The 27,639-nt window shown below is 47.4% G+C and overlaps 1 protein-coding gene across 1 annotated transcript; it reads left to right on the plus strand.

The window, feature by feature from the left end:
• The first annotated feature begins 917 nt into the window (after positions 1-917).
• LOC121839945 lies at positions 918-8,864 on the plus strand. The gene is made up of 5 exons (XM_042300539.1): positions 918-922; positions 6,037-6,290; positions 6,394-6,747; positions 7,002-7,850; positions 7,993-8,864. Exons 1-5 carry the CDS (start codon positions 918-920, stop codon positions 8,862-8,864), a joined length of 2,334 nt encoding a protein of 777 aa, XP_042156473.1.
• Positions 8,865-27,639: the final 18,775 nt, after the last annotated feature.

The following is a 27,639-nucleotide window of genomic DNA, read 5'->3' on the forward strand; positions in this document are numbered from 1 at the left end:
TGGGGCCGTTACTATTGTGAGCACCCTGTGGTGCGTTGGTGCTATTAAAGACGCACAGCATTGCACTCGCTGTCTCCTGCGTTTGACTCCACACCCACAACACCCAAAGCATTACACAGGTCCTAGTTTACACTACACAGGTAGTTAGGGTTGGGTATGTGAGAACTGTAAAATCACCACCAACTAGAAGCACCAGAATGTTACTTAGTGTTTCCCAGATATACTGTAGGTTTTTCCAACAGGGTTCCCTCCTGAGTCTGATTTTCAAGCAGAACATTTTCAAATCCTCCTAGGCCTACTTTGAGTTGACTAAAGATGGCAAAAACAATGTGGCTTCACCTGGAAAATTAGTAGATGTTTGAAGCAATCAGGGTTTAACGTAAATAATGTGACTTCCGATTGGGCAAGAGTTAAACAGAGCTAAGCATTGTGGTCTAAACTCTCGTTGACACATACGTGGTCTGTAATATATCAGAGGAATGGGACTGTATTACTGTTCAGAGTGGAACAAGTATTAATTTGGTCCAAGGAGAACTGCCTCTTAGAAGAATGAAGAATGAATCACCAGGAACATTAAGCACTTTTCCTGACATTTTAAAACACTTAGACCTAGAGGGATATTTCGATTTCCATTTACTTTGAGACTGTTTTGAGACAATTATATAATGCTATCTCCCCTCTATTAATGTCTTTAGAGGGGATATCTGCAGTTGAAACAATAACGAGGAGGGCACCCCGCCTCTGTTTTGGTAAAAGTTGAGGATGGGCCTGGATAAATGTAACCACTTAGAAATGGATTCACATTACCGTCCAATGTATAAAAAGTCTAGTTTTAAGCATGTTTTGAGTTTATGCAGTCTTTGTTTACATTTACAAACATACTGTAGGAGTAAAACAAGCTTATATTTGGGGTTCTGATGGGGTACAACGTCAGGCATTTAGAGGTTAAATACGCAGTCTGGTAAAAGTGGATGTTCTGTTCCATTCAAAACTTCACTTATGAATACACAAATGGAAAATGGATGAATTAGATTTTACAGTAACACACATAACCCCCTTACAGATGTTTTACTTTCACCACATGCCCCATTTGCCCAGTGCACTGTATGGGTACAGATGCAGGATCTTAACTTGAGCCAGTTTGTTACAGCAGGAAAATAATCCTGCAGCAATAGGAAATGTGAATTATTATGTGGATTATAATTAATGGACCATTTTTGTAGGGGTTGATACATCTTTCTTTCGGGAAAATCAAGTCAGAAATGTCAAAAGTTGAAATGACTAAAATTACTCTTTTAGAATACTTTTTAAACCTTGATTACACTACACATTAGCATTTCCGGCTGCAACAACAGGATGATCAAATTAAGATACGGCATCTGTGTGAATTCAAAATAATGAATAAAAATAGCTGTAATCCTTTCCATCCTCTCCGTCCCACATGTGGAGATTCTGGCCTGAATGTCAGGGTTACCATGGTGAAGCTCTTTGCCTGGCATCTCTTTGGCTGTTTGACATCCATCTGCCTGGTGTGTGTGTGTGTGTGTGTCTGTGTGTGTGTGTGTGTCAGTGTGTGTGTGTGTGTGTGTGTGTGTGTGTGTGTGTGTATGTGTGTGTGTATGTCTGTGTGTGTGTGTGTGTGTGTGTATGTCTGTGTGTGTGTGTGTGTATGTGTGTGTGTGTGTGGAAAAGTACCCAACAGACATACCTGAGTGAAAGTAAAGATAGCTGAACAGAAAATTACGCAAGAAAAAGTGAATGTCACCCAGTAAAATCCTACTTAAAAATCTAAAAGTATTTGGTTTTAAATAATCTTAAGTATCAAAAGTAAAATTATAAATAATTTCAAATTGCTTATATTAAGCAAACCAGATGGCACATTGTTCTTCTTATCAGCGATGTTCTCTTGATAAGTTTGTGAATTTGACAATTGTCCTGTCCTGCTAAGAGTTCAAAATGTAACGAGACCTTTTGGGTGTCAGAGTAAAAAGTACATTATTTTCTTTATAAATGTAAAATATGCAATATGATAGCTAGGCTGAGCAGCCAACATTTGTTTGGAGAGAAAGACAGACAGAGATAAGATTGCCATGCCAATAAATCAAATCAAATCAAATCAAATCAAATCAAATGTTATTTGTCACATACACATGGTTAGCAGATGTTAATGCGAGTGTAGCGAAATGCTTGTGCTTCTAGTTCCGACAATGCAGTAATAAGAACAAGTAATCTAACTAACAATTCCAAAAAAAAAAACTACTGTCTTATACACAGTGTAAGGGGATAAAGAATATGTACATAAGGATATATGAATGAGTGATGGTACAGAGCAGCATAGGCAAGATACGGTAGATGATATCGAGTACAGTATATACATATGAGATGAGTATGTAAACCAAGTGGCATAGTTAAAGTGGCTAGTGATACATGTATTACATAAGGATGCAGTCGATGATATAGAGTACAGTATCTACGTATGCATATGAGATGAATAATGTAGGGTAAGTAACATTATATAAGGTAGCATTGTTTAAAGTGGCTAGTGATATATTTACATCATTTCCCATCAATTCTCATTATTAAAGTGGCTGGAGTAGAGTCAGTGTCATTGACAGTGTGTTGGCAGTAGCCACTCAATGTTGGTGGTGGCTGTTTAACAGTCTGATGGCCTTGAGATAGAAGCTGTTTTCAGTCTCTCGGTCCCAGCTTTGATGCACCTGTACTGACCTCGCCTTCTGGATGACAGCGGGGTGAACAGGCAGTGGCTCGGGTGGTTGATGTCCTTGATGATCTTTATGGCCTTCCTGTAGCATCGGGTGGTGTAGGTGTCCTGGAGGGCAGGTAGTTTGCCCCCGGTGATGCGTTGTGCAGACCTCACTACCCTCTGGAGAGCCTTACGGTTGAGGGCGGTGCAGTTGCCATACCAGGCGGTGATACAGCCCGCCAGGATGCTCTCGATTGTGCATCTATAGAAGTTTGTGAGTGCTTTTGGTGACAAGCCGAATTTCTTCAGCCTCCTGAGGTTGAAGAGGCGCTGCTGCGCCTTCCTCACGATGCTGTCTGTGTGAGTGGACCAATTCAGTTTGTCTGTGATGTGTATGCCGAGGAACTTAAAACTTGCTACCCTCTCCACTACTGTTCCATCGATGTGGATGGGGCGTGTTCCCTCTGCTGTTTCCTGAAGTCCACAATCATCTCCTTAGTTTTATTGACGTTGAGTGTGAGGTTATTTTCCTGACACCACACTCCGAGGGCCCTCACCTCCTCCCTGTAGGCCGTCTCGTCGTTGTTGGTAATCAAGCCTACCACTGTTGTGTCGTCCGCAAACTTGATGATTGAGTTGGAGGCGTGCATGGCCACGCAGTCGTAGGTGAACAGGGAGTACAGGAGAGGGCTCAGAACGCACCCTTGTGGGGCCCCAGTGTTGAGGATCAGCGGGGAGGAGATGTTGTTGCCTACCCTCACCACCTGGGGGGCGGCCCGTCAGGAAGTCCAGAACCCAGTTGCACAGGGCGGGGTCGAGACCCAGGGTCTCGAGCTTGATGACGAGCTTGGAGGGTACAATGGTGTTGAATGCCGAGCTGTAGTCGATGAACAGCATTCTCACATAGGTATTCCTCTTGTCCAGATGGGTTAGGGCAGTGTGCAGTGTGGTTGAGATTGCATCGTCTGTGGACCTATTTGGGCGGTAAGCAAATTGGAGTGGGTCTAGGGTGTCAGGTAGGGTGGAGGTGATATGGTCCTTGACTAGTCTCTCAAAGCACTTCATGATGACGGATGTGAGTGCTACGGGCGGTAGTCGTTTAGCTCAGTTACCTTAGCTTTCTTGGGAACAGGAACAATGGTGGCCCTCTTGAAGCATGTGGGAACAGCAGACTGGTAGCAGTCTTGGAGTGTGGAGTCAGCTTGGTCAGACCAGCGTTGAACAGACCTCAGCGTGGGAGCTTCTTGTTTTAGTTTCTGTCTGTAGGCAGGGATCAACAAAATGGAGTCGTGGTCAGCTTTTCCGAAAGGGGGGCGGGGCAGGGCCTTATATGCGTCGCGGAAGTTAGAGTAACAATGATCCAAGGTCTTTCCACCCCTGGTTGCGCAATCGATATGCTGATAAAATTTAGGGAGTCTTGTTTTCAGATTAGCCTTGTTAAAATCCCCAGCTACAATGAATGCAGCCTCCGGATAAATCGTTTCCAGTTTGCAGAGAGTTAAATAAAGTTCGTTCAGAGCCATCGATGTGTCTGCTTACGGCTGTGATTATAATCGAAGAGAATTCTCTTGGTAGATAATGGGGTCTACATTTGATTGTGAGGAATTCTAAATCAGGTGACCAGAAGGATTTGAGTTCCTGTATGTTTCTTTCATCACACCATGTCACGTTAGTCATAAGGCATACGCCCCCGCCCCTCTTCTTACCAGAAAGATGTTTGTTTCTGTCGGCGCGATGCGTGGAGAAACCCGCTGGCTGCACCGCTTCGGATTGCGTCTCTCCAGTTAGCCATGTTTCCGTGAAGCAGAGAACGTTGCAGTCTCTGATGTCCCTCTGGAATGCTACCCTTGCTCGGATTTCATCAACCTTGTTGTCAAGAGACTGGACATTGGCGAGAAGAATGCTAGGGAGTGGTGCACGATGTGCCCGTCTCCGGAGTCTGACCAGAAGACCGCTTCGTTTCCCTCTTTTTCTGAGTCGTTTTTTCGGGTCGCTGCATGGGATCCACTCCGTTGTCCTGTTTGTAAGGCAGAACACAGGATCCGCATCGCAAAAACATATTCTTGGTCGTACTGATGGTGAGTTGACGCTGATCTTATATTCAGTAGTTCTTCTCGGCTGTATGTAATGAAACCTAAGATGACCTGGGGTACTAGTGTAAGAAATAACACGTAAAAAAACAAAAAACTGCATAGTTTCCTAGGAACGCGAAGCGAGGCGGCCATCTCTGTCGGCGCCGGAAGTAATGGCCCATTCCAATGTCAATGAAGCCACTTTGAATTTGAGGGAGAGAGAGAGAGAGAGAGAGAGAGAGAGAGAGAGAGAGAGAGAGAGAGAGAGAGAGAGAGAGAGAGAGAGAGAGAGAGAGAGAGAGAGAGAGAGAGAGAGAGAGAGAGAGAGAGAGAGAGAGAGAGAGAGAGAGAGAGAGAGAGAATGAGATTTGGCTATTAACAGACAGTACATGGTGGCAGAATATCTAACTATCAGACTATCTATGTGTTTGTTCATCGTTTTGATGTCTTCACTACTGTTCTACAATGTAGAAAATAGTTTAAAAAAAAAAAAACTTGAATGAGTAGGTGTTTTAAAACTTTTGACCTGTAGTGTACACAGTTATCATTCACTGTGGTTAGACAGTCGGACAGGTTGTGCTCACTCTGCCGTCAGAAAGAGGTCTAGACAGAGCTGAACATCTCCAACACTGGAAGAACTATACAGACTTATGGGCAATTGTCTTCCCCAAAATGTAAAACAAATACAAAGACTTTGAAAACAAAACTGAAAGCGAGAGAATCCAATTTCTATTGGGGGGAAATTACATATTTTGCTGCAGAATATGTTGTTTCCTGCCACACCTGTAGAGACAGTCAGAAGAACAACCAATCAGAACATTAACATTACTACCTGTGTGTTTCACCTGTAGAGACAGTCAGAAGAACAACCAACCAGAACATTAACATTACTACCTGTGTGTTTCACCTGTAGAGACAGCCAGTAGAACAACCAACCAGAACATTAACATTACTACCTGTGTGTTTCACCTGTAGAGACAGCCAGTAGAACACCCAACCAGAACATTACTACCTGTGTTTCACCTGTAGAGACAGTCAGAAGAACAACCAACCAGAACATTACTACCTGTGTGTTTCACCTGTAGAGACAGCCAGTAGAACAACCAACCAGAACATTACTACCTGTGTGTTTCACCTGTAGAGACAGCCAGTAGAACAACCAACCAGAACATTAACATTACTACCTGTGTGTTTCACCTGTAGAGACAGCCAGTAGAACAACCAACCAGAACATTAACCCTCCCGTGGTCCTGGGGTCAGTGTGACCCAGGTCCTGTGTGTGGAGGGCTCCCCTTTCTGCGCTCTGCGCTCGCGGGTCAGAGCGACCCAGGCCCTGTGTTTCCAGGGCTCTCGCTCTGCGCTGGCGGGTCAGAGCGACCGTGCCAGCCACTGGCTGGCGAGGCGTGTGCCTCTGAGCGTAGTAGAGTGTCTGCGAGTGTCTGCGAGTGTGGCGAGGTTGTGCCCGGCTCCCGCTCTGCGCTATGTGCTCTGTCCTCGCCGCTCTGCGCTCTCGGGTCAGAGCGACCCAGCCAGCCGCTGCACAGGTCCGGACCTGTGCTCCGCTGTGTGCTAGAGAGCAGCCGAGTGTTGTAGTTGCGCTCTGGGCTCGCGGGTCAGAGCGACCCAGGCCCTGTGTTTCCAGGGCTCTGCGCTTTGCGCTGGCGGGTCAGAGCGACCGTGCCAGCCACTGGCTGGCGAGGCGTGTGCCTCTGAGCGTAGTAGAGAGTCTGCGAGTGTGGCGAGGCTGTGCTCTGGGCTCACCGCTCTGCGCGCTGTGCTCTGTCCTCTGTGCTCTGCGCTCTCGGGTCAGAGCGACCCTGCCAGCCAGTGGCGAGGCGTGTGCCGTCGCACGTAGTAGAGTGTCTACGAGTGTGGCGAGGCTGTGCTCTGGGCTCACCGCTCTGCGCTCTGGGCTCTGGGCTCTGCTCTCGTGGGTCAGAGCGCAGAGCCAGCCGGCCGGCCGCTGCACAGGTCCGGACCTGTGCTCCGCTGTGTGCTAGAGAGCAGCCGAGTGTTCTTGTTGCTCGGCTGGGGTTGGGTCGACTGCACAGGGCTACACAGGTGCGCGCAAGCGAGCCTCGAGCAGTTTCGGGTCTCGGTATCCCGCGTAATAGAGAGGATACTAATATTGTCATCGGCGCCCACCCACACCAACCCGCACCCACCCACACACACACACAAAGTGACCGGCGCCCCAACCGTGCCCAGTGCGCTCTTCCCCGCAGCTCAGCGGACCCGCTCGGCTCCACCGATCGGCCATGGCCGCGCGTTTACGGCCGCGCAGGTTCTAGAACAGATCTTGTCCAGCGTGGACCAAGAAGACTACTCGGATTGCCAGGAGGAGGAAGAGGAAGAGGTTTCGGAAGACGAAGACGGGGAGGAATACAACCCCGAGCGTCGCGGGTCGACGATGCCTCTTCTCCCTCTTCTGAGGAAGAGCAGCAGCCCGAGGAAGAGCCGCCCGAGGACCGCGACGAGGAAGAGATCTCCTCGGCCCCGGACCGACGGGAGCCGCCGTTGCTGTCGAAGAACGGCAAAATCGAGTGGTCCCCGTGGCCTACGGCCGCCACCGCGGCCCCTGGCGATCTGCCGCGCCGGGCCGGACCAGACTCCGGGCCCCACGGCCTATGCCGCGACGCAGGCCCGCGACATCGCGTCCGCCTTCCACCTGTTTGTCACGCCGGCGATAGAAAGGATAATTGTGGAAATGACGAACCTGCACGGGGCCAGAAAATACGGCGACGGCTGGCGACCCATGGACGCCACGGACCTGCGCGCCTACCTAGGGCTGCTGATCCTAGCGGGCGTCTACAGGTCCCGGGGCGAGGCCGCGGCAAGCCTGTGGGACGCCGAGAGCGGCAGGACCGTGTTCCGAGCCACCATGTCGCTCAAGGTCTTTCACAGGTACTCGAGGCTGCTGCGATTCGACGACCGCCAGTCGAGACCCGCCAGACTCGCCACGGACAAACTCGCAGCCATACGAGAGGTCTGGGACCTGTGGGAGGCGCGGCTGCCGGCCCTCTACAACCCGGGGCCCGACGTGACGGTGGACGAGCAACTGGTCCCGTTCAGAGGTACTGTGCTTGCGCTTGTGCGCGTGCGTGCGCGTGTGCTTACATGTCTATACAGAGCGTGTGTGTGACACAACGGTTGGCCCTTTTGTCTACCCCGTTGCACACGGTAACCACACCAATGTCTTGTCCCCTTTCCAAAAAGGCCGCTGTCCCTTCCGTCAGTACATCCCCAGCAAGCCGGCCAAATACGGCATCAAGTCGTGGGTGGCCTGCGACGCCAAGTCCAGCTACGCTTGGAAGATGCAAGTGTACACCGGCAAGGCGGCCGGCGGAGGCCCCGAGAAGAACCAGGGGATGCGCGTCGTCCTCGATCTGACAACGGGCCTGAGCGGTCGCAACGTCACCTGCGACAACTTCTTCACCTCCTACGACCTGGGCCAGCGGCTCCTCGAGAGGAACCTCACCATGGTGGGCACGGTGAGAAGGAACAAGGCCGAGCTCCCGCCCGCGCTGCTCGAGTCCAGGGGCAGACAGGTCCTGTCCTCCAGGTTCGCCTTCACGCCCACCGCCACTCTGGTGTCCTACCTGGCAAAGAGAAACAAGAACGTGCTACTCTTGAGCACGCTGCACACAGAGGGCCACATCAGCGATCGTCGCGACATGAAGCCGGCCCTCATCCTAGACTACAACTGCAACAAGGGCGGCGTGGACAACCTAGACAAGGTGGTGGGCACCTACAGCTGCAGACGGATGACTGCCCGCTGGCCCCTGGTCGTCTTCCACAACATCCTCGACGTGTCCTCCTACAACGCCTTTGTCATATGGCGAGAGATCAAGCCTGACTGGATGCCTGGCAAGCGGAACAAGCGCAGGGTGTTCCTCGAGCAGCTGGGAAAGGCACTCGTGAAGCCGCTGATCCAAAGAAGGCAGCATCTGCCCCGCACCGAAGCGGCGTCAGCCCTTGTCAAAGTCCTACAGAGTGCTACGGCGGCGCCTCCTGATCAACAGAGCCAGGGCCCCGCCGCTGGCACGGCCGCTGCCCGCCCGTTGCCCGGCCACCACCGGGGCAAGTAAGAGGAAGAGGTGTCAGCTCTGCCCACCCAAGAAGGACTCCAAGACACACACGGTGTGCTGCAGGTGTAAGAAATACATCTGCAAAGGCTGTTCACACGCCTACTGTCACACTTGCGCACATTGGGCCTTTAGCCAGGACGGGACAGGGTGACCCGGAGGACGCGGGGACTAGACACAGTACCAGGACCACGGGAGGGTTAACATTACTACCTGTGTGTTTCACCTGTAGAGACAGCCAGTAGAACAACCAACCAGAACATTAACATTACTACCTGTGTGTTTCACCTGTAGGGACAGCCAGTAGAACACCCAACCAGAACATTACTACCTGTGTGTTTCACCTGTAGAGACAGCCAGTAGCCAGTATCTGCTCTATCTCACTAGACCTCGGCTGCATCCCAAGTGGCACCCTACTGTGGGGGAGGGGTTTTGATTATGAAATAGAATTGAACATGGCATGGAATGTATCTGAGACCAGCTCTAATCTGGGACCAGCTCTATTCTGGGACCAGCTCTAGTCTGGGACCAGCTCTAATCTGGGACCAGCTCTAATCTGGGACCAGCTCTAATCTGGGACCAGCTCTAATCTGGGACCAGCTCTAATCTGGGACCAGCTCTAACCTGGGACCAGCTCTAATCTGGGACCAGCTCTAGTCTGGGACCAGCTCTAATCTGGGACCAGCTCTAGTCTGGGACCAGCTCTAATCTGGGACCAGCTCTAATCTGGGACCAGCTCTAGTCTGGGACCAGCTCTAATCTGGGACCAGCTCTAGTCTGGGACCAGCTCTAACCTGGGACCAGCTCTAGTCTGGGACCAGCTCTAATCTGAGATCATCTTTAATCTGGGACCAGCTCTAGTCTGGGACCAGCTCTAACCTGGGACCAGCTCTAGTCTGGGACCAGCTCTAATCTGATACCAGCTCTAGTCTGGGACCAGCTCTAATTTGGGACCAGCTCTAATCTGGGACCAGCTCTAATCTGAGACCAGCTCTAGTCTGGGACCAGCTCTAGTCTGGGACCAGCTCTAATCTGGGACCAGCTCTAATCTGGGACCAGCTCTAACCTGGGACCAGCTCTAGTCTGGGACCAGCTCTAATCTGGGACCAGCTCTAATCTGGGACCAGCTCTAAACTGGGACCAGCTCTAGTCTGGGACCAGCTCTAATCTGAGACCAGCTCTAATCTGGGACCAGCTCTAGTCTGGGACCAGCTCTAATTTGGGACCAGCTCTAGTCTGGGACCAGCTCTAATCTGAGACCAGCTCTAGTCTGGGACCAGCTCTAGTCTGGGACCAGCTCTAATTTGGGACCAGCTCTAATCTTGGCAGCTGGGATTGAAGTGAACCAAATATAAACCTGCCATCACTCTTTCCATTTTAACTGTCTGAATAAAGAAAACCCTTATATGACCTCTTTAATCCTGTCATAATTGGAATTGACATTTTATGTCATTGTGATTCTCTTTAGTTTATTAATGTGTGTGTGTGAGAGAGAGAGAGAGAGAGAGAGAGAGAGAGAGAGAGGAGAGAGAGAAAGAGAGATACTTCAAAAGGACCAATCAGGCCCCCAAATGATATCCTTAATTCAAACAATGTGTGATAAATTGTGTGGCTGCCACACAAACCATGATAAATGAGGATGTTGTTTAAGGAGTACATTAAACATCACATTCTCTGCAAGGTTGTGCATGGTCAAAAAAGCAAAACTGTGATCCTCTTCCAAAGGAATGCAACCAACCTCCAGATGAAAACGTGTCGAGGCCACAACTTTGCAGGTGAGGTTGGTTTGAGGATTGAGCAATGCTTTGCAGATGTACTCTCCCATCTCCGCTCAGAATGTACTGTGCCTTCAGACCCATACATCTCATACGGTATGTCTATGTGTCCATGTTTGCCTTACTTAACTGTGTCATCTCCCTGAAGCACAAACAAACAAATGCTTTCACTGAAATGACAAAGCAGAGGAGAGGAGTGGAGTAGAGAGAACAGAAGAGGAGAAAAGAGGAGAGAACAGAAGCAGAGAGGAGAGGAGAGGAGAGGAGAGGAGAGGAGAGGAGAGGAGAGGAGGGGAGAGGGAGAGGAGAGGGGGAGGAGAGGAGAGGAGGGGAGAGGAGAGGAGGAGAGGAGAGGAGAGGAGAGGAGAGGAGAGGAGAGGAGAGGAGAGGAGAGGAGAGGAGAGGAGAGGAGAGGAGAGGAGAGGAGAGGAGGAGAGAGTATAGGAGAGGAGAGAAGAGAAGAGAAGATGAGAGAGTATAGGAGAGGAGAGAAGAGAAGAGAGAAGATGAGAGAAGAGAAGAGGGAGAGAAGAGAAGAGAAGAGAGAGAGGAGAGGAGAGGAGCGGAGAGGAGAGGAGCAGAGAGGAGCGGAGAGGGGAGAGGAGAGGAGAGGAGAGGAGAGGAGAGGAGAGGAGAGAGAGGAGAGACGAGAAGATGAGAGGAGAGGAGAGGAGAGGAGGAGAGGACAGGAGAGAGAATAGAAGAGGAGAGAAGAGAAGAGAGGAGAAGATGAGAGAAGAGGAGAGGAGAGGAGAGGAGAGGAGAGGAGAGGAGAGGAGAGGAGAGGAGAGGAGAGGGAGAGGAGAGGAGAGGGAGAGGAGAGGAGAGGAGAGGAGGACAGGAGAGAGAATAGGAGGGGAGAGGAGAGGAGGAGAGAGTATAGGAGAGAGAGAGAGAAGAGAAGAGAAGAGAAGATGAGAGAAGAGAAGAGAAGAGAAGAGAAGAGAAGAGAGAGAGGAGAGGAGAGGAGAGGAGAGGAGAGGAGAGGAGAGGAGAGGAGAGGAGAGGAGAGGAGAGGAGAGGAGAGGAGAGGAGAGGGAGAGGAGAGGAGAGGAGTGGAGAGGAGAGGAGAGGAGAGAGGAGAGGGAGAGGAGAGAGGAGAGGAGCGGAGAGGAGTGGAGAGGAGAGGGAGAGGAGAGGAGAGAAGATGAGAGGAGAGGAGAGGAGAGGAGAGGGAGAGGAGAGGAGAGGAGAGGAGAGGAGAGGAGAGGAGAGGAGGAGAGGACAGGAGAGAGAATAGGAGAGGAGAGAAGAGAAGAGAGGAGAAGATGAGAGAAGAGGAGAGGAGCGGAGAGGAGAGGGAGAGGAGAGGAGAGGAGAGGAGAGGAGAGGAGAGGAGGAGAGGAGAGGAGAGGAGAGGAGAGGAGAGGAGAGGAGGACAGGAGAGAGAATAGGAGAGGAGAGGAGAGAAGAGAAGAGAGGAGAAGATGAGAGAAGATGAGAGGAGAGGAGAGGAGAGGAGAGATGAGAAGATGAGAGGAGATGAGAGGAGAGGAGAGGAGGAGAGGACAGGAGAGAGAATAGAAGAGGAGAAGAGAAGATGAGAGGAGAGGAGAGGAGGAGAGGACAGGAGAGAGAATAGGAGAGGAGAGAAGAGAAGAGAAGAGAAGAGAGGAGAAGATGAGAGTCTAGAAGAGAAGATGAGAGGAGATGAGGGGAGAGGGAGAGAAGAGGAGAGACGAGGAAGATGAGAGGAGATGGGAGGGGAAGGAGGCCCAGGACAGGAGAGAGGAGAAGAGAGGAGAGGAGAGAGGGAGGGAGAAGAGGAGAGGATAGAGAGAAGATGAGAGGAGAGGAGAGGAGCGGAGATGAGAAGATGAGGAGGAGGAGAGGAGAGGAGAGGAGAGGAGAGGGAGAGGAGAAGAGGAGAGGGAGAGGAGAGGAGAGGAGAGGAGAGGAGGAGGAGGAGAGGACAGGAGAGAGAATAGAGAGAGAGAAGAGAAGAGAAGAGAAGAGAAGAGGAAGAGAAGAGAAGAGAAGAGAAGAGAAGAGAGGAGAAGATGAGAGAAGATCTAGAGAGAGAGGAGAGGAGAGGAGAGATGAGAAGATGAGAGGAGATGAGAGGAGAAGGAGGAGAGAGAGGAAGGGGCGGAGAAGAGGAGAGGAGAGGAGAGGGAGAGGAGAAGGAGGAGGAGAGGAGAGGTCTAGAGAGGAGGTGAGGACAGGAGAGAGAGAAGAGGAGAGAAGAGTAAGCCCTCTGGAGAAGATGAGAGTCATTTAAGAGGCACTCTCAGAGGAGAGGAGACTTAGGAGAGGAGAGGGAAGAGGAGAGGAGGGACATGAACAGATGTTTTAGGAGAGGAGAGAAGAGCAAGAGAAGATGAGAGAGTATAGGAGAGGAGAGAAGAGAATAGATCTGTCACTTTCAGCCTTGCGAGAGAAGAGAAGAGAAGAGAGAGAGCAGAGGAGAGGAGCGGAGGAGGAGAGGAGCAGAGAGGAGCGGAGAGAGAGGAGAGGAGAGGAAGGAGATGCAGGGAGAGGAGAGGAGAGGAGAGGGAGAGACGAGAAGATGAGAGGTCATCTTAGGAGAGGAGGACAGGACAGGAGAGAGAATAGAAGAGGAGAGAAGAGAAGAGAGGAGAAGATGAGAGAAGAATAGGAGAGGATGCGGATCCTGTGTTCTGCCTTACAACCAGTGTAGAGGAGTGGATCACAGCAGCGAGGAAAAAAAAAAAACAGGACTCAGAAAAGGAGAGGGAAAGGAGAGAGAGTATAGGAGAGGAGAGAAGAGAAGAGAAGAGAAGAGATTCTTGAGAGAATGAGAAGAGAAGAGAAAGAGAAGAGAAGAGGGAGAGAGGAAGGAGAGGAGAGAGAGGAGAGGAGAGGAGAGGAGAGGAGACGTTCTCTGACGGAAACATGGAGAGGACTGAGAGACGCAAGGAGAGGAGAGGAGCCAGCGGGAGAGAGAGAGCAGAGGAGGGAGAAACAAACATCTTTCTGGAAGGAGAGGGAGAGAAGATGAGAGGAACGTGAGAGGAGAGGAGAGGAAAGAAAGAGAGGAGAGGAAATCCTTCTGGAGACCTGAGAGGAGAGGAAGGAAGGAGAGAGAATAGGAGAGAGAGAAGAGAAGAGAGGAGAAGATGAGAGAGAAGCCGTATATAGGAGAGGAGAGCAGACACAGATGGAGAACAAACTTTATTTAGAGGAGAGGAAACTGGAAGGAGATTTATCTGGAGGCTGCATTCATTGTAGCTGAGGGATTTTAGGAGAGGCTAATCTGAAAAGAAGACTCCCTAAATTTGATCAGATAGAGAGGAACCAGAGGAGAGGAGAGAGGCCCTGAGAAGATGAGAGGAGATGAGAGGGAGAGGAGAGGAGGAGAGGACAGGAAAAGCTGACCAGAGGAGAGAAGAGATCCCTGACAGACAGAAACTAAAACAAGAAGCTCCCACGCTGAGGTCTGTCCAACGCTGGTCCGACCAAGCTGACTCCACACTCCAAGACTGCTTCCATCACGTGGACTGAGATGTTTCGGATTGCGTCAGAGAGGACAACATTGACGAGATACGCTGAGATGAGAGTGCGAGTGCGATTAGAACGTGCGAGGAGGAGGATGAGTTCCCATAGCAACGAGGAAACATTCCCTAACCAGAAACCGTGGATTGATGGCAGCATTCGTGTGAAACTGAAGGCACGAACCACTGCTTTTAATCAGGGCAAGGTGTCTGGAGTAGCATGACTGAATACAAAGGTGCAGCTATTCCCTCCGCAAGGCTATCAAACAAGCTAGCGCCAGTACAGAGACAAAGTAGAATCTCAATTCAACAAGAGGCTGGCAGACACACGGACTACAGAGCCCAGACGGACCAGTGGCAGAGACTAAATAACTTTTTTGAAGCTTTGGAGGAAGAGAAGACACGGAGCAACGGAAAGATGCGGCCTTTCTTCACTGCAGCCGAAGTGAGAGAGACATTTAAACGATGTTAAGAGATCGAGAGGCTGCAGGCCCAGACGGATCCCAGGCGCGCCTCAGAGCATGGCAGACCAGCTGGAGGAGTGTTTAGGACAGACTAATCAACCCTATACCAGTCTGAGTTCCCACATGCTTCAAGAGGGCCACCATTGTTCCTGGAGAGAGAAAGGAAGGGAACTGAAGAGAAAGACTAGAAGATGAGAGAACATCCGTCATCATGAAGTGCTTTGAGACTAGTCAAGGACCAGGATCACCTCCACCCTACCTGACACCCTTGACCCACTCCACTTGCTTAGAGCCCAAATAGGTCCACAGACGATGCAGATCTCAACCACACTGAACACTGCCCTAAGATCTGACAAGAGAAAGAGAAGTGAGAATGCTGATGATCGAGAAGAGAAGAGGAGAGAAGAGAAGTAGAAGAGAAGAGATCAAGAGAGGAGAGGGAGACCCCGCCCCTGAGGCAAGAGGGACTGAGGGAGAGGAGAGGGAGGCCCCCCAGGTGGTGAGGGTAGGCAACAACATCTCCCTCCCCGCTGATCCTCAACACTGGGGAAGATGAAGGGAAGTTTCTGAGCCCCTCCTGGAGCTCCCTGTTCAGAGGAGACTGCGTGGAGAGGCAGAGCCCAACTCAAGGGAGAGGAGGGATGACGACACAACAGTGGTAGGCTTGATTACCAACAACGACGAGAGGAGACAGGGAGGAGGACAGGAGAGGAATAGAGAGGTGTCAGGAAAATAACCTTCACACTCAACGTCAACAAAATGAAGGAGATGATTGTGGAGAGAAACAGCAGAGATGGAAGATGATTTCATCCACATCGATGAGAACAGTAGTGGAGAGGGTAGAGAAGTTTTAAGTTCCTTGGCATAATCACAGACAAACTGAATTGGTCCAAGACAGACAGGATCGTGAGAGAAGAGAAGATGAGCCTCTTCAACCTCAGGAGGCTGAGAGAGATTCGGCTTGTCACCAAATGCACTCACAAACTTCTACAGGATGCAGAATCGAGAGCATCCTGGCGGGCTGAAGAGAAGAGATGAGAAGATGCACCGCCCTCAACCGTAAGGCTCTCCAGAGGGTGAGAAGATGAGGCAGGAGCATGAGGGGCAACTACCTGCCCTCCAGGACACCTAACCAGCCCGATGCTACAGAGAAGGCCAGGAAAGATGAAAGGACATCAAGACCCGAGCCACTGCCTGGACAGGGAGAGAGTCATCCAGAAGGCGAGGTCAGAGAAGGTGATCAAAGCTGGGAGAGAGGAGACTGAAAAACAGCTTCTATCTCAAGGCCATCAGACTGTTAAACAGCCACCACTAACATTGAGTGGCTACTACCAACACACTGTCAATGACACTGAGACTCCAGCCACTTTAATCATGGGAATTGAGAGGAAATGAGGTAAATATATCACTAGCCACTTTAAGAGAAGCTATTATATAATGTTACTTACCCTACATTGGAGATCTCATATGCATTCGTTGATACTGTAGAAGAGATCAGAAGATGCATCCTTAGAAGAGGATGTATCACTAGCCACTTTAACTATGCCACTTGAAGTTTAGAGGAGATGATCTCAGAGGTATATAGGATTGATACCAGACTGTATCTTGAGAGGAGAAGTACCATCACTCAGAAGATGAGAGAAGACATATTCTTTATCCCCTTACACTGTGTATAAGACAGGAGTTTTTTTGGAATTGTTAGTTAGATTACTTGCTCGTTATTACTGCATTGTCGGAACTAGAAGCACAAGCATTTCGCTACACTCGCATTAACATCTGCTAACCATGTGTATGTGACAAATACAATTTGATTTGATTTGATTTGATTTGACATAGCAGTTTTATCACTCTCAGTCTTCCTGCTGTTAACAGAACAACAGAACCAACACCTCTGTCAGGGTGGCTTTAATGGAACATTAGAGATGTACAGGTCTACATTTTGCAGACTGTCTTATCCTGGGTGAGTAATAACATCAGAGATGTACAGGTCTACCAGTCTGGTCAGACCTGGATCAGTAATAACATCAGAGATGTACAGGTCTACCATTTAGCAGACTGTCTTATCCAGAGACTTTAATAACATCAGAAGATGTACAGGTCTACCATTGAGAGTCTTATCCAGAGAGACTTACAGTCAGCAAAATAAATGTTCTGCAAAATGTGGCAAAATATTCTGCGAAAGAAGGAGAGGAGCCCAAAACTATATGTTTCCTGCTAGGTGATTTGTTTGATAAATTACTTTGGTAATTCAACTCATGGCTCTATCCTAGCTGCTGCAGGGATTTGCAGGTCTATAGTCTAAACAGGACATGATCAGTATCTGATCCCATAACATCAGAGATGTGCAGGTCTACAGTCTGACAGGAACTGACTCCAGTAATCACATCAGAGAACAGGTCTAGAGAACTAAACAACTCCAGGAGGATAGAGAAGGAGATAACTAAACAACTCCAGGAGGACAGAGAAGGAGAATAGAGAGGAGAGAAGAGAAGAGAGGAGAAGATGAGAGAAGAGAAGATAAGAGGAGAGGAGAGGAGAGGAGAGGAGAGGAGAGGAGAGGAGAGGAGAGGAGAGGAGAGGAGAGGAGAGGAGAGGAGAGGAGGAACGAGAAGATGAGAGGAGATGAGAGAGAGGAGAGGAGGAGAGGACAGGAGAGAGGAATAGGAGAGGAGAGGAGAGGAGAGGAGAGGAGAGGAGAGGAGAGGAGAGGAGAGGAGAGGAGAGGAGAGGAGAGGAGAGGAGGAGGGACAGGAGAGAGAATAGGAGAGGAGAGAAGAGAGAGAGAGAAGATGAGAGAAGAGGAGAGGAGCGGAGAGGAGAGGAGAGGAGAGGAGAGGAGAGGAGAGGAGAGGAGAGAGAGGAGAGGAGAGGAGAGGAGGAGGAAGGAGGACAGGAGAGAGAATAGGAGAGGAGAGGAGAGAAGAGAAAGAGAGGAGAAGATGAGAGAAGATGAGAGGAGAGGAGAGGAGAGGAGAGATGAGAAGATGAGAGGAGATGAGAGGAGAGGAGAGGGAGGAGAGGACAGGAGAAGAATAGAAGAGGAGAGAGAGAGATGAGAGAGAGAGAGGAGGAGGAGAGGAAGGAGAGAGAATAGGAGAGGAGGAGAAGAGAAGAGAAGAGAAAGAGAGGAGAAGATAGAGAAAGAGAAGAGAGAGGAGATGAGAAGGAAGAGGAAGAAGAGGAGAGACGAGAAGATGAGAGGAGATGCGAGGAGAGGAGAGGAGGAGAGGACAGGAGAGAGAATAGGAGAGGAGAGAAGAGAAGAGAGGAGAAGATGAGAGAAGAGAAGATGAGAGGAGAGGAGAGGAGAGGAGAGGGAGAGGAGAAGAGGAGATTATTAGAGAGGAGAGGAGAGGAGGAGAGAAGAGAAGAGAGAGAAGAAGATGAGAGAAGAGAAGAGAGAGAAGGAAGAGAAGAGAAGAGGATAGGAGAGGAAGTAGATGAGAGGAGAGGAGAGGGGAGAGGATTAGGAGACAGGAAAGAGAATATTAAAACACCATATTTACAGGAGAGAGTATAGGAGAGGAGATTAATTAAGAGAAGATGAACATTATTATAAATTAGAGGAGAGAAGAGAAGAGAGAAGATGAGAGAAGAGATCTTAGGAGAGAAGAGAAGAGAAGAGAAGAGAGAGAGGAGAGGAGAGGAGATTTTTATTTATTAGCGGAGATTACTTATTATTAGATTATTATTTATTATTTATTAGGATTATTTATTAGAGGAGAGGAGAGGAAATTATTATTATTATTTACACTATTATTAAACATTTATTATATATCTAACATATAACACTATTATTATTACTGGCATATTATTAAATATTAAACATATTAAACACTATTAAACATAACATATATATTACATAAACATGTTACAAACATATACATATTTATTATTTATATTATTAATATTTATTATTTATTATTTATTATTATTTTTATATTTATATTTATTATTATTATTATTATTTATTATTTATTTATATTTATTATTTATTATTTATTATTATTATTATTATTTAATATTATTATTATTATTTATTATTATTTATTAAAACATTATTATTAAAACATTATTATTTATTATTTATCTTTTATTATTTATTATTTATTATTTATATTTACTATTTACAAAATACTATATTATTTATTTTACATATTTGGCTATTTATATATTTATTGAGGAGAGGAGAGGAGAGGAGAGGAGAGGAGAGGAGAGGAGAGGAGAGGAGAGGGAGAGGGAGAGGAGAGGAGGACAGGAGAGAGAATAGGAGAGGAGAGGAGAGAAGAGAAGAGAGGAGAAGATGAGAGAAGATGAGAGGAGAAAGGAGAGGAGATGAGAAGATGAGGAGGAGATGAGAGGAGATAGAGGAGGAGAGGACAGGAGAGAGACAGGAGATATAATATATATTAATCTGCACATAAGAGGAAAGGGAGGAGAGGACAGGAGAGAGAATAGAGAGGAGAGAAGAGAAGAGAAGAGAGGAGAAGATGAGAGAAGATGAGAGGAGAGGAGAGGAGAGGAGAGATGAGAAGATGAGAGGAGATGAGAGGAGAGGAGGAGAGGACAGGAGAGAGAATAGGAGAGGAGAGAAGAGAAGTGAGGAGAAGATGAAAGGAGAGAGGAGAGGAGAGGAGGAGAGGACTATTAAACATGAGAGAATAGGAGAGGAGAGAAGAGAAGACAGGAGAAGATGAAAGGAGAGGAGAGGAGAGAAGATGAGAGGAGAGGAGAGGAGAGGAGAGGAGAGGAGAGGGAGAGGAGAGGAGAGAGAGGAGAGGAGAGGAGAGGAGAGGAGAGGAGAAGAGAGAGAGGAAATAGGAAGAGGCGAGAAGAGAAGATGAGAGGACAGGAGGAGAGGACAGGAGAGAATAGAGGAGAGAAGAGAAGAGAGGAGAAGATGAGAGAAGAGGAGGAGAGGAGATTTAGAGGAGAGGAGAGGAGAGAGAGACGGAAGATGATAGATGATATTTAGAGGAGGAGGATAGAGGACAGAGATTAGAATAGGAGAGGAGAGAAGAGAAGAAAAACATATTGAGAGAAGAGAAGATAAGAGGAGAGGAGAGGAGGAGAGGAGAGGAGAGGAGAGGAGAGGAGAGGAGAGGATTATTAGAGGAGAGGAGAGGGAGGAGGATTAGGAGAGGACATTTAGGAGAGGAGAGGAGATTTATTAACGAGAAGATGAGAGGAGATCCATATTTAGAGGAGAGGAGGAGAGGACAGGAGAGAGAATAGGAGAGGAGATAGATTATTATTTATTAGGATATTTTTATTTATTAGGAGATTTATTACTTTAGATTATTATTTAGATATTTATAGAGGAGAGGAGAGAGAGGAGAGGAGAGGAGAGGAGAGAGGTGGACAGGAAAGAGTATAGGGAGAGGATATAAGAGAAGAGAAGATGAGAGGAGAGAGGATAAGATTAGGAGGAGGAGAGGAGATTTAGGAGAGGAGAGGAGAGGAGAGGAGAGGAGAGGAGAGGAGAGGAGAGGAGAGGAGAAGAGAGGAGAGGAGAGGAACTTCAACGATGACCTGGTTTGACTTCTGGTCCGTCAGCCTCACAAACAAACCTGTCATGATCTCTCTGAACTGTGAGAACTGGCAACACCACAACCGCCTGGCTCCATCTGCTCTGTGGCCCTGGATCCACTGCACAGGGAATGAGGGAACAAGAGAAAGGAGGAGAAGAGGAAGAGAGGGGGAAGAGAGAGGAAACCCAAAAACACAGCACAATCCGGGCCAGCCAAATTACAAATCACTTAATTGTAACCAGATAGGATGGATGGACGCAGTCCTAGACACACTGCTGCCTCGCTGCTTTTCCACTCTTCAATGGAGAGAACTTTAGTTCCATTTAAAAATATATAGTGAAATCACAGTGGTGGATGAAGGTTGTGTCAAATGACATTGCCTAGGGGTCGAAAATCCTATGGAACAGAAGTGATTTCACACACATTTCCACTATCTGTGACCCCAGTTATCATGCTTTCGACATTGTCCCTGACGGTGAGATGATATTAGACTGTCACCAGATCTGTTGTTATTAGGGCTATCGTAGTGACAGACCAGTAATTACTAGATTACCTAGTTTGAAAGGACAGCCTGTCATGTCAGCAGCCTTTCCATCAAGTTCATGAACTATGTGTTTTTATAAACTGGGTGGTTCGAGCCCTGAATTCTGATTGGCTGACAGCCGTGGAATATCAGACTGCATACCACAGGTATGACAAAACATTTATTTTTAAAGCTCTAATTACGTTGATAACCAGTTTATAATAGAAATAAGGCACCTTAGGGTTTTGTGGTATAGGGCCAATATACCACGGCTAAGGGCTGTATCCAGGCACTACGCTACAGCATATTGCTTAAATAATCAGTGGGTAGTGGTCAGGGTTTCAGGAAGTTAAGGGGTTAGATTATGTTTAATAGTTACATTAATGGTAAGAAAATGACAGTCACCTGTCCTTTCTAGCATGGCCAAAGAGTGACAGCAGAGATAGAATATTCCCGTGCAGGTGAAGTCTGGCTAGGATCCCAGACAACTGACAGAATATTCCCGTGCAGGTGAAGTCTGGCTAGGATCCCAGACAACTGACAGAATATTCCTATGCAGGTGAAGTCTGGCTAGGATCCCAGACAACTGACAGAATATTCCTATGCAGGTGAAGTCTGGCTAGGATCCCAGACAACTGACAGAATATTCCTATGCAGGTGAAGTCTGGCTAGGATCCCAGACAACTGACAGAATATTCCCGTGCAGGTGAAGTCTGGCTAGGATCCCAGACAACTGACAGAATGTTCCTATGCAGGTGAAGTCTGGCTAGGATCCCAGACAACTGACAGAATATTCCTATGCAGGTGAAGTCTGGCTAGGATCCCAGACAACTGACAGAATATTCCTATGCAGGTGAAGTCTGGCTAGGATCCCAGACAACTGACAGAATATTCCCGTGCAGGTGAAGTCTGGCTAGGATCCCAGACAACTGACAGAATATTCCGTGCAGGTGAAGTCTGGCTAGGATCCCAGACAACTGACAGAATGTTCCTATGCAGGTGAAGTCTGGCTAGGATCCCAGACAACTGACAGAATATTCCTATGCAGGTGAAGTCTGGCTAGGATCCCAGACAACTGACAGAATATTCCTATGCAGGTGAAGTCTGGCTAGGATCTCAGACAACTGACAGAATATTCCTATGCAGGTGAAGTCTGGCTAGGATCCCAGACAACTGACAGAATATTCCCGTGCAGGTGAAGTCTGGCTAGGATCCCAGACAACTGACAGAATATTCCCGTGCAGGTGAAGTCTGGCTAGGATCCCAGACAACTGACAGAATATTCCCGTGCAGGTGAAGTCTGGCTAGGATCCCAGACAACTGACAGAATATTCCCGTGCAGGTGAAGTCTGGCTAGGATCCCAGACAACTGACAGAATATTCCCATGCAGGTAAAGTCTGGCTAGGATCCCAGACAACTGACAGAATATTCCCGTGCAGGTGAAGTCTGGCTAGGATCCCAGACAACTGACAGAATATTCCTATGCAGGTGAAGTCTGGCTAGATCCCAGACAACTGACAGAATATTCCCGTGCAGGTGAAGTCTGGCTAGGATCCCAGACAACTGACAGAATATTCCCGTGCAGGTGAAGTCTGGCTAGGATCCCAGACAACTGACAGAATGTTCCTATGCAGGTGAAGTCTGGCTAGGATCCCAGACAACTGACAGAATGTTCCTCTGCAGGTGAAGTCTGGCTAGGATCCCAGACAACTGACAGAATGTTCCTCTGCAGGTGAAGTCTGGCTAGGATCCCAGACAACTGACAGAATGTTCCTCTGCAGGTGAAGTCTGGCTAGGATCCCAGACAACCGGACTACTGTACAATAGATACACCTGGATGAAAGCAATGTGTGTTTGTGTGTCTGTGCCTGAGTGTGCATGTGCGCATTTGTGTGTGTGCATGTGTGTGTCTGTGTGTGTGTGTAAACCTTGATGACAGCAATAACAGTGACTCACCTGGACAATAACACAACAGCACCAGTCTGTCTGAACGGCAGGACACGGACATTCCCTCTCATCGGGTCCCTATAAGAGATTCCTATGGGTGTCAGACTCGCACACTCAACAAGTCAGATACGGTCGGGAAATTAGACAGACTTGGACACATACCTGAAGGTACATCCACATACGGTATATAGCACACTGTCAAACACATCTCTACACTATCAACAGGTGTATCTGCTATTGTAGTAGGACGGTGAGGCATGGGACTGGAGACTACAGCATCAACAGGTGTATCTACTATTGTAGTAGGACGGTGAGGCATGGGACTGGAGACTACAGCATCAACAGGTGTATCTACTATTGTAGTAGGAAGGTGAGGCATGGGACTGGAGACTACAGCATCAACAGGTGTATCTACTATTGTAGTAGGACGGTGAGGCATGGGACTGGAGACTACAGCATCAACAGGTGTATCTGCTATTGTCGTAGGACGGTGAGGCATGGGACTGAGACTACAGCATCAACAGGTGTATCTACTATTGTAGTAGGACGGTGAGGCATGGGACTGGAGACTACAGCATCAACAGGTGTATCTACTATTGTAGTAGGACGGTGAGGCATGGGACTGGAGACTACAGCATCAACAGGTGTATCTACTATTGTAGTAGGACGGTGAGGCATGGGACTGAGACTACAGCATCAACAGGTGTATCTACTATTGTAGTAGGACGGTGAGGCATGGGACTGGAGACTACAGCATCAACAGGTGTATCTACTATTGTAGTAGGACGGTGAGGCATGGGACTGGAGACTACAGCATCAACAGGTGTATCTACTATTGTAGTAGGACGGTGAGGCATGGGACTGGAGACTACAGCATCAACAGGTGTATCTACTATTGTAGTAGGACGGTGAGGCATGGGACTGGAGACTACAGCATCAACAGGTGTATCTGCTATTGTAGTAGGACGGTGAGGCATGGGACTGGAGACTACAGCATCAACAGGTGTATCTACTATTGTAGTAGGACGGTGAGGCATGGGACTGAGACTACAGCATCAACAGGTGTATCTACTATTGTAGTAGGACGGTGAGGCATGGGACTGGAGACTACAGCATCAACAGGTGTATCTACTATTGTAGTAGGACGGTGAGGCATGGGACTGGAGACTACAGCATCAACAGGTGTATCTACTATTGTAGTAGGACGGTGAGGCATGGGACTGGAGACTACAGCATCAACAGGTGTATCTACTATTGTAGTAGGACGGTGAGGCATGGGACTGGAGACTACAGCATCAACAGGTGTATCTACTATTGTAGTAGGACAGTGAGGCATGGGACTGGAGACTATCTGGACAGTTTAGTGATGGACAGGAAGAGTTGCCAGAGAGAACAGCTGTTGTCTCCCTTTACCCAGTACTCCTGTGGTTTGTAGTGTCTCATATAAGACAGCTGCATGATAACAGCACAATTAGGCCAGACCACATTCGTGTACGGACACAGTGGAGGTGAGGGAGAGTGCAGACTGTGAGGTGTAAGAACCATCCTGTCCTTTTCCTAAATTAAGAACATTAGGTGTCAGAACATCAGTCCATGGCTTAGAGTGTAGAAGAATGTCAAAACATGAATGAACCCAGTCAGGCTTTGTGCAGTACATTCCTCAATAGATATTGCAAATTCACACGGTCCATTAAGCAAAGTTGTGATTTCCTAAATGGAGGGAATCTGAAGGGTACATAACGCACCAGTATTTTCCATATTTAATTGACATATTTTACAGTTTTTAACAATCACTTTGGCACTAATTTCAGAACATTGTGGTCATTTTTCAAAACTCTAGACACAAACCTCAAAACGGTCATCACTCGTAACACAGGCTGTCCAATGTTTAAAACACTGCATTGTGCATTCATACCTTTAAAGAAACCTTGCACTTGCAGAATCATTGGTTCAAATAACTAATTTATCATGAAATACCATAGGAACATTCATTTAGATCACACACACACAAGATACCGATAGTTTCACTGCGTAGTTGTTCATACAATCATTAAATATTGTAGAACAAAATATGTGACACATGTTTCACTATGCTACTACATGTAAAAACATCACTGTAAAAGTACTGGTGGAGAGAATACTACAGACACAGTGGAATCATTGAACAAAATATTACATTTATTGATGAAATACAATAAAATCACAACATAGGTTTCTTTGAATCAAAGCAAAAATAATTAGCTACAAAAAAATAAAAAACATCCTTCTTAAGGATGATGCAAAATACTGTTCCCACGAAGGAACAGCACTCAGCGGATTTCAGAGCGCCACCTAGAGTTTTTGATAAAACTCATAATTTCATGAAACTTTCATTAAAATACACATTCAAGGTAGTGAATTAAAGCTACACTCGTTGTGAATCTAGCCACCAAGTCAGATTTGTAAAATGCTTTTCGGCGAAAGCATGAGAAGCTATTATCTGATAGCATGTACCCCCAAAATACTGCAACGTCACCTAACACGACAGATTTTGCGGTAGCCGGCGCTACCCAAAACGCAGAAATAAAATATAAAACATTCATTACCTTTGACGAGCATCTTTCTTGGCACTCCTAGATGTCCCATAAACATTTATTTGGGTCTTTTTTTCGATTAAATCGGTCCATATATAGCCTAGATATCGATCTATGAAGACTGTGTAATCAAGGAAAAAAACTGAGTTTGATAACGCAACGTCATTTTTAAAAATTAAAAAAGTCGACGATAAACTTTCACAAAACACTTCGAAATACTTTTGTAATGCAACTTTAGGTATTAGTAAACGTTAATAATCTATCAAAATGATTATGGGGCGATGTATATTCTTTAGCTTCACGTCTTGAAATCATGTCCGGATATGTCTCAACCAAAACATCCTGTCGGAGACCGGAATAAATCGGCTGCCTTGTTTCGGTTTGACCAAGAAACAAATCCGAGACAAATGACAAGACTGTTGACATCGTGTGGAAGCTGTAGGTATTGCAACCTCGGCCCCATTTAATGTTGGTCACTTTTAACAATGGGTTGAAGTGGCGCATGGATATATTTTCCCATTTTCAGTGATCAGATTTTCCTGCACTTTTCGATGAAACGCACGTTCTGTTATAGTCACAGCCGTGATTTAACCAGTTTTAGAAACGTCTGAGTGTTTTCTATCCACACATACTAATCATATGCATATACTATATTCCTGGCATGAGTAGCAGGGCGCTGAAATGTTGCGCGATTTTTAACAAAAAGCTGCGAAAATTCGCAGCCTCCCTAAGTTAAAGGTCAACTGCAGTGTTCCTCACCTGGTTTACTGTAAAACATCACTGCAGTGTTCCTCACCTGGTTTACTGTAAAACATCACTGCAGTGTTCCTCACCTGGCTTACTGTAAAACATCACTGCAGTGTTCCTCACCTGGCTTACTGTAAAACATCACTGCAGTGTTCCTCACCTGGTTTACTGTAAAACATCACTGCAGTGTTCCTCACCTGGCTTACTGTAAAACATCACTGCAGTGTTCCTCACCTGGCTTACTGTAAAACATCACTGCAGTGTTCCTCACCTGGTTTACTGTAAAACATCACTGCAGTGTTCCTCACCTGGCTTACTGTAAAACATCACTGCAGTGTTCCTCGTCTGGCTTACTGTAAAACATCACTGCAGTGTTCCTCACCTGGCTTACTGTAAAACATCACTGCAGTGTTCCTCACCTGGCTTACTGTAAAACATCACTGCTGGGTTCCTCACCTGGCTTACTGTAAACATCACTGTGGTGTTCCTCACCTGGCTTACTGTAAAACATCACTGCTGTGTTCCTCACCTGGCTTACTGTAAAACATCACTGCAGTGTTCCTCACCTGGCTTAGTGTAAAACATCACTGCAGTGTTCCTCACCTGGCTTACTGTAAACATCACTGCGGTGTTCCTCACCTGGCTTACTGTAAAACATCACTGCTGTGTTCCTCACCTGGCTTACTGTAAAACATCACTGCGGTGTTCCTCACCTGGCTTACTGTAAAACATCACTGCAGTGTTCCTCACCTGGCTTACTGTAAAACATCACTGCAGTGTTCCTCACCTGGCTTAGTGTAAAACATCACTGCAGTGTTCCTCACCTGGCTTACTGTAAAACATCACTGCAGTGTTCCTCACCTGGCTTAGTGTAAAACATCACTGCAGTGTTCCTCACCTGGCTTACTGTAAAACATCACTGCAGTGTTCCTCACCTGGCTTACTGTAAAACATCAGCTGCAGTGTTCCTCTCCTGGCTTACTGTAAAAAGAAAAACAAAAGATTGATTACCGTACTTCTATATTTCCATCAACCCTGTCTTGTGGATTTGGCCACAGGTTCTCATCCACATCACAATGGAGGTTTTCATTAGCCAAACATCTTGGGAAGAATCTTCGGGCGAATCCAGGCCTGACACAGGTCCGCCGTGATGTCATTGCATGCGTCATCCATGGCCTGGAGAAGGGTGGCTTGTTCGTGAGGGCGCCTATCATATACCTTACAACTCCATGTGGAGAAAAATTACTCAATCGGGTTAAGGAAAGGAGAGCATGGGGGTAAGTACAGGGTGGTAAATTGTTGATGGGCCTGAAACCATCCCACACAATGACATACTGTAGGTCATGCCATCAGCTCTACAGACCTGATTTAGCTCATCAAGGAAGGTTACATTTGAACAGCGAATCATGTGGCTGTCTGCAACTCAATATATAGAGTATATAGAGTAGAGAGCTTTAGATGTTGTTTGACCTAACATTAGAACAGGCAATACGCGTAATCTAAGCAACTTTGACCCTGGTATGATTGTTGATGCCACACATGGTGATTCCAGCATCTCAGAAACAGCTGCCCGCCTGGGATTTTTATGCACTACATTCTCTAGAGTTTACAGAGAATGGTGCGATAAACAAAACACACTCAGTGAGCGGCAGTTCTGTGGGCAAAAACACCTTGTCAATGAGAGAGGTCAGAGGACAATGTCCAGACTCATTGAAGCTAACAGAAAGGCCACAAATGCTCAAATAACAGCTGTTTAAAACAG

This window comes from Oncorhynchus tshawytscha, linkage group LG18, assembly GCF_018296145.1.
Source record: "Oncorhynchus tshawytscha isolate Ot180627B linkage group LG18, Otsh_v2.0, whole genome shotgun sequence".
Lineage (NCBI taxonomy): Eukaryota > Metazoa > Chordata > Actinopteri > Salmoniformes > Salmonidae > Oncorhynchus > Oncorhynchus tshawytscha.